Genomic DNA, 11,910 nt, shown 5'->3' on the forward strand with positions numbered 1-11,910 from the left:
GAGACAGGAGACCAGGAGACGCTGCCCCCACCTCTCCTGGCAGTCTGCCTCTTCCCGCCCCTGGTGTTGGCCCCAGAGGTCTCCTGGCAGTGACCCAGGTCCCCAGCGGCCCCGGCTGGGTTCCGGCAGCCCTGTGGGGGGTGCCTGGGGCCGAGGAGCTGCCGGAGCCCACGCTGGTTCCAGGGAGTCACTGACATAGCTCAGGGGAGAGGGGGACAAGGTGACCCTGGCTCCGGGGAGAGGTGGCGGGGCCCCTGGGAACCCTCCTGATCCCTCGCCCTCTCACTGTGTGACCTCAGCCAGGTCCCTCCTCCTCTCGGAATCTCAGCTTTGCAAAGGGGAATGATTCTCCCTCCCCCGATGCCCAGAACCGCGAGGCTTGCACAGTGGTGACCACGTGTAGTAAACGTTCAAGGGCAACACAATTCGTGCCGATAGGTAACATTTATTTGAGGACTCACCACCGATCAGGCTCTCTGTGCGTTGCGTGTCTATTTAATCGGCTTAGCTGCCCTGTGAGGTAGGTGCTACTATGGCCCCCGTGTTGCAGATGGGGAAACTGAGGCCCAAGGCCACACATTCACACTCGACCACTGAGCTCGACGGTTTAATGGCAGGATGCGGGTGGGGTTGCGGCTGCCTCTCACCTGCTGGGAGGCGCAGCGAGCTGGGGCCGGGGGGACCCTGTGTAACAGCTGTTCTCGGGGCCCAGCTTGCGAGGTGAACCTGACCCTGGAGGGCCGTCTGGAGCCGCAGGGCGTCCTCAGCACGCCTTACTTCCCCAGCTACTACTCGCCCAGCACCCACTGCTCCTGGCACCTCATGGTGAGCCCCGTGCCCTGCCACCCATCTGCCCTCTGCCCAGGGCACCCTATGGACCTCAGGAAGCCCCGGCGGGGAGGGGACCGCTGTCCTGCCCCTGCTGGAGCAGCCACAGGCTGGGCCCTGGGTGCACATCTCCCCGTGAGGGGGAGGACAAGTGTGGCCAAGGTCTGCCTCCCTTGGCCGCAGTGGTGCCTGTGTGTTGAGTGACAGACAAACCTCAGCCCCGGCAGGCCCTCTGTGTCGACAGGCCTCCTCCCTTTGCGGGGCTGGGAAGTGGGGCCACCAGCCCAGCCACAGCCCACGGGCCGCGTGGTGACCACTCCTCTGTCACAGGTGCCCTCCCTGGACTACGGCTTAGCCCTCTGGTTTGACGCCTATGCTCTGCGGAGGCAGAGGTATGACCTGCCGTGCACCCAGGGACAGTGGACGATCCAGAACCGGAGGTACCCACCCCCTGGGGCCCCCTTCCTCTCCCCACAGTCACCCGCCTGGGGAGCCCACGTCCCGGACCTCAGAGGGGCAGCGCAGGAAGAGGGCACAGGGCACAGGCCAGGCTTTTAGGCCCGCCGCCCCGGCCCCAGCCTCCCGTCCTGCCACCCGAAGGTCTCAGACACCTTGGCTGTTGATTTTGGTTCGGGCGGGATGGCTTCGCTTCCTTGGCTGCTGTCACCCCACTGTCTGGTCCCCTGAATTCTCAAATGAGACGATTCCGGAGCCACAGGACTCCACGTGCACCCGGGGACCCCTCTTCCCTTACCCCACGCCCTGCTGTTGGCCAAAGTCGAGTGGCATCCGGGCTGGAAAGCTGCATGGCCAGGGCCAAGTCCGCTCTGGCTAATGTGACCAAGGGTGGCCGATCGCCAGGGTCGCTCCGTATCACCCACATCACCCACGGGACGCTTGCCCTGCTGTCTGTCCTGACTTGGGCCCCGGGGGACAAAGTTTCAGAGGAAGAAGCCAGCCCTCGGGGAGGTGGGACAGGACACAGCAGGGTCGCCCGTGGGTCATCTGGGGTTGCAGTTTGATCAGTAGGAGGAGGACTGGTAAATGGCCACTGGGGCAGGCAACCTGGGGTCCCCGGTGGCCCTGACAGCTGCAAGGAGTGAGGTGGGAGGGTGGTGGGGAAGGGAGGCAGTGTAGACACGCTCTCCCCAGTCTGGGAAGAGGTGGGTGACCTGGGACATTTGGGGGAGGGGATACTTATGATGGGAGGGGCCCCATGCCTAAGCCCTGAGTGGGAGCGGCCCCCAGAGGGAGAGGGGAGGGTTCGGGCACCTGTAGCGGTAAGATGATGACGTAAGTGACAGGCAGGGCTGTGGGGGTAGGGGGAGTAGGAGGCCCTCCCGGGGCCCCATTGTTGGGCGGCAGACGTTTGGGGAGAGAAGAGGGATCTTGAAGTAGCCTCGCCGGCCGGGGTGGGGTCCAAGGACGTTGGAGAGAAGCTTCTGCACCTAGTAGGGTCGGGCCTCTGCCCTCCCTTTCAATCCCAGGATTCTGGTCTCAGAGGCTGGGATGCTCATGTGCAAAGTTCCTGACTTCTTGGCTTCACGCAGTTTGAGTGTCCGAGATTCCAGGACATAAAATGCAAAAAGGTTCCAGGACTCTGGAAGCCTCGGATTCTGGGACTGGTGTCCACGTTCGCCAACGCGGGCTTTGTCGGCCGATGCTATTCAGACACAAGGTGACAGGGTTGACGACGCTCCTTGACTCGTCGTCATCCTCTCCGGGGCCCTGGCAATTCATCAGGGACTGTGGTTAAAGGGAAAAAAGGCGAAATGCCTGTGGTGCGACCTCAGGCCCGTGCTGTTCGGGAAACAAAAGGCACCCTGTCCCATGGGTCCCAGCGTGCGGGTGTCATTTCTGGGCACCTCCATGTTTATACTCAGGGAGCTCCCTGGGGACCCAGGGGAGTCACTCTTGCAACCGGAGTCGGGCGAGGCGGTCGGATCCAAAGCGTGTGTGGGTGTGCATACGCATGCCCGTGGGCGTGAGTCCACACATGTTCGCCTGCACCCGTAAGTGCCCACCCGAGTGCGGATTCTCCTGCAGAGCCTCTGAGCAGCTGTGCTGGCTGTTCACTCTCTTGGCCACGGCGCTCCTGACCAGCCCGCCGGCAGCCGGGTGAGAGGACTGAGGGCCTCTGTGGCCCTCGCCAGTTCCGAGAACGGCCTGGGAAGTCCCACCTCTATCTCCTGAGACCTTCGGGAAGGATCCAGGGTCCCCAGGTGGAGACTCACGCCCCAGGCCGGCCCCCCCGGGGTTCCTGCCCATGTCTGAGTGTGGAAGGGAAGGCAGACGTGTGTCTCCAAATCATAAGCACAGGACAAACATTTCCTCTAGTTTCGCTCTTTTTTGATAATGATCATCCAGTGTAGACGCTGAGAAACTCTTTGAATGAGCATTTGTTGGAAAATTTGCTTGTGTGGGTGGCAAAGATATGAGAGGTCCGGGGAAGGGTGTTGATTTGCAGGCACAGGGTGTATAGGGAGGGGAGGGCACGGCCCCGGACCCAGAATGGCCATGGACGAGGAGCGATAGAGGGCGGGTTGGGGGCAAAGGGGCCTTGCCCTTCAGGTGGCGATGTAGCAATGAGGAAAGGCTGGGCATCCTCGGCTTTGTGGCCTCCCTCCCCTGGGCCCTTTCTGCCTTTCCCCACCTCCCTCCTTTCTACCCGGCTTCTCCCGGCGCCCACGGCCAAGGCCTCACGCCCTTTGAGTGGCCCGGAGGCGGCGGGGAGGGACGTGGCCTAGTGAGCCTGGCCACCGGCGGCTTGATTTCACAGAACCCGCTCTGGCTGGGCGTCACCACAGCATAGGTTTCCCCTTTACCGGGAATCTGCCTCCTGCCAGCTTCCTCTCCTGTGATGTCACTTTTCTCGTGATCTGCCCGATCGTTTCCCCTTCCCGCCTGCTGACGGGAGAGGCAGAAGCACCGGCTCCCTGGGCCCGCGGGAGCCCCCTGTGGCTGACCTGGCTCGGGTGGCCCTCCTGGTCCTCTGTGCCGCTGGGTGGCCAGCACTGCCTGCAGCCACGGGGGCTCCCGGTCAGACTGAGGTCAGCCCGACCCCAGGGCTGGGTGCTGGCCGTGTGCAGGCCCGGCTGCAGCTGCTGCCCTAGACGAGCTCACAGCCCGACGGCATCAGCAGCTGGCCTTCCGGGAAGTCGTTTTCTCATGTGTTCCTTAAAATACCCCGCAAGGGAGATATTATCACCCCCATTTTATAGCCGTGAACACTGACGCTTGCTGAGGTCGATGTGCCCGAGGTCGCGCAGCTGCTTCACGTGGCAAAGCTGGCCTCCAGCTCGGCTCTGCGGCTCTGGGTCCGGAGCTCTGGCCGCCACGCCAGACGCTGCTATCCTCCCTCCTTTAGTGCTTGCGCCTTCTGACCCGCCTTCGCACGTAATCTGTCCTCAGGGAAGGGAGTGTGTGCGTGCATGCAGCTATCCTGGATCCTTCCTTCCTTCCTTCCTTCCTTCCTTCCTTCCTTCCTTCCTTCCTTCCTTCTTTCCTTCCTTCCTTCCTCCCTTCCTTCCTTCCTTCCTTCCTTCCTTCCTTCCTTCCTTCCTCCCTTCCTTCCTTCCTTCCTTCTTTCCTTCCTTCCTTCCATTCATCCATCCATCCACCTACCCACCCACTTTTCCTTCCTTCTGTCCACCCACCCTTCCATCCATTTACCCGTCTATCCATCCACCCATCCTTCCTTCCATCCATCTACCTTTTCCTTCCTTCCTTCCTTCCTTCCTTCCATCCATTCATCCATCCACCTACCCACCCACTTTTCCTTCCTTCTGTCCACCCACCCTTCCATCCATTCACCCATCTATCCATCCACCCATCCTTCCTTCCATCCATCTACCCTTCCTTCCTTCCTTCCTTCCTTCCTTCCTTCCTTCCTTCCATTCATCCATCCATCCACCTACCCACCCACTTTTCCTTCCTTCTGTCCACCCACCCTTCCATCCATTCACCCATCTATCCATCCACCCATCCTTCCTTCCATCCATCTACCCTTCCTTCCTTCCTTCCTTCCTTCCTTCCTTCCTTCCATTCATCCATCCATCCACCTACCCACCCACTTTTCCTTCCTTCTGTCCACCCACCCTTCCATCCATTCACCCATCTATCCATCCACCCATCCTTCCTTCCATCCATCTACCCTTCCTTCCTTCCTTCCTTCCTTCCTTCCTTCCTTCCTTCCTTCCATTCATCCATCCATCCACCTACCCACCCACTTTTCCTTCCTTCTGTCCACCCACCCTTCCATCCATTCACCCATCTATCCATCCACCCATCCTTCCTTCCATCCATCTACCCTTCCTTCCTTCCTTCCTTCCTTCCTTCCTTCCTTCCTTCCATTCATCCATCCATCCACCTACCCACCCACTTTTCCTTCCTTCTGTCCACCCACCCTTCCATCCATTCACCCATCTATCCATCCACCCATCCTTCCTTCCATCCATCTACCCTTCCTTCCTTCCTTCCTTCCTTCCTTCCTTCCTTCCTTCCATTCATCCATCCATCCACCTACCCACCCACTTTTCCTTCCTTCTGTCCACCCACCCTTCCATCCATTCACCCATCTATCCATCCACCCATCCTTCCTTCCATCCATCTACCTTTTCCTTCCTTCCTTCCTTCCTTCCTTCCTTCCTTCCTTCCTTCCTTCCTTCTTTCCTTCCTTCCTTCCATTCATCCATCCATCCACCTACCCACCCACTTTTCCTTCCTTCTATCCACCCACCCTTCCATCCATTCACCCATCTATCCATCCACCCATCCTTCCTTCCATCCATCTACCCTTCCTTCCTTCCTTCCTTCCTTCCTTCCTTCCTTCCTTCCATTCATCCATCCATCCACCTACCCACCCACTTTTCCTTCCTTCTGTCCACCCACCCTTCCATCCATTCACCCATCTATCCATCCACCCATCCTTCCTTCCATCCATCTACCCTTCCTTCCTTCCTTCCTTCCTTCCTTCCTTCCTTCCTTCCATTCATCCATCCATCCACCTACCCACCCACTTTTCCTTCCTTCTGTCCACCCACCCTTCCATCCATTCACCCATCTATCCATCCACCCATCCTTCCTTCCATCCATCTACCTTTTCCTTCCTTCCTTCCTTCCTTCCTTCCTTCCTTCCTTCCTTCTTTCCTTCCTTCCTTCCATTCATCCATCCATCCACCTACCCACCCACTTTTCCTTCCTTCTATCCACCCACCCTTCCATCCATTCACCCATCTATCCATCCACCCATCCTTCCTTCCATCCATCTACCCTTCCTTCCTTCCTTCCTTCCTTCCTTCCTTCCTTCCTTCCATTCATCCATCCATCCACCTACCCACCCACTTTTCCTTCCTTCTGTCCACCCACCCTTCCATCCATTCACCCATCTATCCATCCACCCATCCTTCCTTCCATCCATCTACCTTTTCCTTCCTTCCTTCCTTCCTTCCTTCCTTCCTTCCTTCCTTCCTTCCTTCTTTCCTTCCTTCCTTCCATTCATCCATCCATCCACCTACCCACCCACTTTTCCTTCCTTCTGCCCACCCACCCTTCCATCCATTCACCCATCTATCCATCCACCCATCCTTCCTTCCATCCATCTACCCTTCCTTCCTTCCTTCCTTCCTTCCTTCCTTCCTTCCATTCATCCATCCATCCACCTACCCACCCACTTTTCCTTCCTTCTGCCCACCCACCCTTCCATCCATTCACCCATCTATCCATCCACCCATCCTTCCTTCCATCCATCTACCCTTCCTTCCTTCCTTCCTTCCTTCCTTCCTTCCACCCACCCAATCTTTCTTGAATTCCTCCCGGTGTGGAGTTGCTGATGTGCAAGAAGGTTGATAGGGTCTCTTCTGACAGTCTGGGTGAGGCAAGAAGGAAAAACCCCAACCCAGAGAGGTGAGAAAGCAAACCGGCCACTGCGCAAACATGTGCCTCCAGACCCCCACGCTTTGCAGCTGAGCTGGGTTCCACGGACTTTAGACTCCTGGCGCCTCCTGAAGAGGGCTGATGGGGGAGGAGGTGACGCTTGGATGGGGAGGAATTAGGGAGCCAGAGGGGGTACATGCCCTTCCCCAGAAGGCTCTGCAGCAGGATCCAGACAGGCAGATGCGCACAGGGGCCCAGCTGGTGCATCACTCCGTGAGGCAGGCTGCGTCGGGGAGAGCGGGAGAGGGAGGGGCGGGCTGCAGCCCTACACATGCCTCTGATTATTCCCAGCCAGTGTTCCTGGGGCTTCCTTTCCAGAAGAGGAATCTAGATTATTATGTGAAATTAGTGGCTGACTGAACTTGAAAAAAAAATTATTTTAACATTGCATCGACGAAAAAGACCGTCTTTAACTTGGGTGAGTCAGCCTGAGTCCCTAGATTGTAGCCTCTGCCTTGCATTCTTATGGAGAGACTTGCCCCAGGAAGGCTGTCGCCAGCCCCTGCCCCAGCCCTCCAGGGTGAGCCCCAGATGCTGCCCAGACAGGTCCCGGGGGCACCAGGCTGAGCCACGGGCTGATTCTGGAATTTCTTCTCTCAGATGCCAGTAGGGAAAATGTTCGGTCAGCACGCACCGGTACATGAGAGAGCCAGAGCTCAGGGTGACCACGTGGCCCTCAGATTCTTCTGGATTGAAATGTTCCACTCGTCTCCCACCTGGCTCTGGTTTCTTTCCTGTCTCTCCACAGTCTGTCCCTGACTGTGTGGGGACAGTGCCTCACGCCCCTGAGCCTTAATTAAACACGTTCAGGGTTGTGCTGTGACACTTTTCCCCTGGCCCCGTATTTCCCACCTCCTACCTCCCCTGTCCCTGCTCCTCAGGGAAAATCTCCGGGCATAATAATCCATGATAACATTTGTTCACGTTGGAAACAGTCCGATGGACGAGCCAGCCAGCCAGCCCAGACCCGCTTTGCTTCCTTAGTTTTAAAAGGACAAGGGCCAGGACTGCTTGAAGGCGCCCCCTAGTGGCGTTTCCTCCCTGTCTTGTCCCCTTGGACTGGAGGAGCCGGGCTTCTCCAAATTTTCCACCTTTACACCTTTTAAAATTATTGAGCGCCCCAAAGCGTTCTTATGCGGGTCATATCATCTACGTTTACAGCATTAGAAATCAGAGGTACGAAAATTTAAAAACACTTACCAATTCATTTAAAATAACGAGCCCGGGGATGCCTGGGTGGCTCAGTCGGTCAAGCGTCCGACTTCGGCTCAGGTCATGATCTCACGGTTCGTGGGTTCGAGCCCCACGTCAGGCTCTGTGCTGACAGCTCAACCTGGAGCCTGTTTCCGATTCTGTGTCTCCCTCTCTCTCTGCCCCTCCCCTGTTCACGCTCTGTCTCTGTCTCAAGAATAAATAAACATTAAAAAAAATTTTTTTAAATAAAAACAAAACAAAAAAAAAAATAACGAGCCCGTTACATTTTAACATAAATAACGTATTTTGCAAAAAAAAAAAAAATTATATTTTCCCAAACCAAAAACAGTTGGTGGGAAAAAATATCGTTTCACGTTTTTGCAACTCTCTCCTAAACTGGATTAGTAGACCAGAACCGGATACACACATCTGCTTCCACATTCAACCGGCTGCCATTATCGCTAACACATCGTGTAGTCTCTGGAAAATTCCCCCGCATCCTTGTTGAGAGAATGTGGGTGAACGTGGCAGGTATCATCCAAGCATTATTATGAACATAATTTTTACTTTGGACCCCCCGCCCTGAGGTTCCCCGGACCACACTTTGAGAACTGCCTGTTGGTCTGGAAGCAAGGAGAGGATTCACTGTGACCAGACAGCAGGAGGAGGCCGGACCTTAAGCCGGGTCGGTGGCGGAACCCGGGAAGTTGCAGTGACGGCCAGGGTGCCCATCTGCCCCCCCCAGAGTGGGCTGAGCGCGTCCTCCTAGGTCCTGAGCAGCCTGGATTCTGGTTTACCTCGATGGTTCCCTACGCGAGCCTCATCTAGAAAATGGGACGAGAACAATCCCTGTGTCACGAGATGGAGTTGTTGCAAGAACCTCGAAGTCTCTGGGCAGTGAGGCCTTGTGATGTTGCTGTCGATGTGGGAGGGGCCGGACAAGACAACCCCACATCTTCCTCGGGTGTTTGCTGATGAACTCATTGCTTAGTCAGGTGAACTGTGGAGGGCTTGCCATGTTCTAGAAGTTCCGGGGAGGTACCCGGCGCCTGCAAATCAGGGGACCTGCTCTGTGGGCTGCATCTGCTGTGGGATGCTCCCATCATGCTTTGGGGCATTCCCACCTGCTCTCTTGACTTCCTCCCGTCCTCTCTGCCGGGGGAGGGGGGGGCACTTTCCCTTCCGTTTGCATGTTTTCTGACCTGTGTTCTGGGTGTTTCCTGCATCTGTAAAGCATCCCTATTTGCTCTGTGAGGGTGCTCCCTTCCCTGTGGGGGGTGTTCCTATGAGCTGTTCAGGGAGGGGATCCCACCTGCGAAGGGAGGGAACCCCAGGCTGCTGTCTGGGTAGCGACCCTGTCACTCTGGGGGGGGGGGTGGGCTGCCCCCCCTTGGTGAAAGCGTGCCCACGTGCTCTGGGAGGCAAGGTGCTCCCAGGCGTGGGGTGGGATGAGCCCCCCCATACCTCCGTCCCTGGAGATGGGAAGATTCCTCCCTGCTCTCTGGGCAGAACTTCACCCCTCTGTGGAAGTTCTCCCACCTGCTCTGTGGGGACGAGGGCATCATCTTGGGGTGGGGGAGTCCCGGAGGGATGTGATGGCCCTCCTGTGGCCGGGGAAATGGTCGCCCCTTCGTGGGACAGAGAAGCTGATGGCCGTCAGCGTTACTCTATTGTATTGGTCCTGGGAGCAGAACTGGTGTCTCCCTCAGGTCCAGAGAGAGTCACAGGGAGACCCCTCCAGGGCTATGGAGGCTTCTCAGTGGGCAGGACGGTGCCCGAAGGGGGCACACGGCTGCCTTCCCCCTGCCCCCCTCCACACTGAGCACAAGGGGAGCGTCGTCTCCTGTCTACACCCAGTAGACCAGTCAAGGACTCCTCCCTCTACTGACACACTGAAGTTTTGTCGGCTTTGGAGTCAACGGGGGTGACCATTTCCCTTATTTTCTAAGGCAGGAAAGCGTGCAGCTCAGAGAAGACCACGGACTTGCTAGGGGGCCAGGCTTTGAATTTTATCCTGCAGGGAATGGGGAGCCACTGAAGGGTTTTGAGCAGGGGGATGACGGAGGCTGATTTCCAGAAGATGACTGTGGGGGTGAGCGTTCACCCAAGGGAGAAGTCAAGACAGATGAGGTGGACGATGGGGGAGCAGCTCTCCCTTCCTCTCCGGCTGCTCTGCCCTTGCCCTGTCTGTGCGCGGGGACCTAAGCTGTCCCTTCCCTCGGGCCGGCCTGTGTGGCCCTGAGCCTCTCTCGGTCGCCCCCAGGCTGTGTGGCCTGCGCACCCTGCAGCCCTATGCCGAGAGGATCCCCGTGGTGGCCAGCGCCAGCATCACCGTGAACTTCACCTCCCAGATCCCGCTCACCGGGCCCGGCGTGCAGGTGCACTACGGGTTATACAACCAGTCAGATCGTGAGTAGGGGCAGCCTGGGGGGCAGGGCGGGCACCCCCCGACGCCCCTGCAGCTTCTTCCCGCCTGCCTCCCATCCCCAGAGGCTGGACAAAAGGACCGTGTGTGTGTGTGTGTGTGTGTGTGCGCGCGCGCGCGTGCGTTCACTAGGCACACCCTCTCATACACGCCTGTGCGTGTGCTGGGTCCGTGTGCCTGGCCACGTATGTCCTCATGGACTGTGCATACCGGCGCGTGCATGAGCACACGAATGCAGCGTGTCTGTCTGCCCGTGTCTGCACGATGACACGTGTCCTGACGGCGCCCTCCCCGTCCAGCCTGCCCTGGAGAGTTCCTCTGCTCTGTGAATGGCCTGTGTGTGCCAGCCTGCGATGGGGTCAAGGACTGCCCCAACGGCCTGGACGAGCGGAACTGTGGTGAGCCACCCACCCGTCGCACCCCTCCTCTCTTCTCTATGCTGAGCCGAGCCCCCTTCTTCAAGTCACGCGCGGTCCCCCTTCTCAGCATCCGGGAAGTGGGCTCCCTTCGCTGTGCTAGGTGGCAAAATGGAAGCAGACAGTGGGAAAGTGGGCTCCCCCGGACCGCCATGTGGGGCAGGAGCAGGGATAAGGTGGGACCCCAGGTCTCCTGACTCCCAGCTCAGGGCTTCTCTCCATCAGGTCACGGCCCCCAGCCGGCTGTCCGAGAAGGAACAGAGTGGCTGGAGGACCAGGAAGGGGAAGGCTGTTGTGCAGGGACAGGCGAGGCGTGGGCGGCCAAGGAGATAATCGTGTCTCCCTCCCTCACGTGCGGTCTTCACTCCTCTACTCAGGGGTTCGGACTGCAGCTGCCATCTTCTTGGAGTTATGTTCCCCACTGCCCGGCCCTGGTGTTCTCTTGGAATAACGCCTCTCCCTCTGAGTTCTGGCTTCTGGGCCCCCAGATTCACCACCGGGGCAGCCTTTTCTTGTGTGACCTCCCCAGGCCTCCCCCAACCCCGTCCCACCCAAGTTTTACATCCTTGGGGAGAGAAGCGGGAGGGAAGGGAGATGTGCTGGGGAAGGTGCCTCATTTTTGGAACCAGAGCACCTGGCTGCAAGTTCTGGCTCAGCCAGGTGACCTTGGACAAGTCACTTCCTTTCTCTTTCCACTGGTGAAACGGGGTACCTCACAGTACCTCACAGGGTTGCTGTGAAACTCGGTGGGTAGAGTAGCTAAGAAAGACATCCGGGATCATAACACATGTTCTGCAGGCAGCACAGGGTCCCGGCCTGGCTTCTCTGGCTTCTCTCACCTGCCTCCTTTGTGTGTCCCCACACAGTCTGCAGAGCCACATTCCAGTGCCAAGAAGACAGCACGTGCATTTCACTGTCCAGGATCTGTGACCGGCAGCCTGACTGTCTCAACGGGAGTGATGAGGAGCAGTGCCAGGGAGGTAGGGGTGGGGGGTGACCAGCTGTCCAGAGGAAAACCAAACAATGGGCTTAGCCAGACAGCCCAGCCCTTCTGCATGCTTCTTCAGCAAGGGCTTCTGCCTTCTTGTCCAAACACTTACCAACCCATCTGTA

General features: G+C 58.0%; 1 protein-coding gene across 4 annotated transcripts in view; it reads left to right on the forward strand.

The window, feature by feature from the left end:
- TMPRSS6 (transmembrane serine protease 6) overlaps nucleotides 1-11,910 on the forward strand; it is a 43,381-nt gene that overhangs the window by 18,895 nt on the left and 12,576 nt on the right. For 3 of the 4 annotated variants that reach the window (XM_019446806.2, XM_053895127.1, XM_053895126.1), the window contains 5 exons: nucleotides 713-825; nucleotides 1,159-1,268; nucleotides 10,220-10,365; nucleotides 10,681-10,779; nucleotides 11,664-11,777. In XM_019446806.2, the coding sequence (XP_019302351.2) occupies nucleotides 713-825; nucleotides 1,159-1,268; nucleotides 10,220-10,365; nucleotides 10,681-10,779; nucleotides 11,664-11,777 (582 nt within the window). The remainder of the gene's footprint in view (nucleotides 1-712; nucleotides 826-1,158; nucleotides 1,269-10,219; nucleotides 10,366-10,680; nucleotides 10,780-11,663; nucleotides 11,778-11,910) is intronic. The other variant, XM_053895128.1, reaches the window with a different exon arrangement.

This window comes from Panthera pardus, unplaced genomic scaffold (assembly GCF_024362965.1).
Source record: "Panthera pardus isolate Hobbes unplaced genomic scaffold, ASM2436296v1 HiC_scaffold_6, whole genome shotgun sequence".
Taxonomy (NCBI): domain Eukaryota; kingdom Metazoa; phylum Chordata; class Mammalia; order Carnivora; family Felidae; genus Panthera; species Panthera pardus.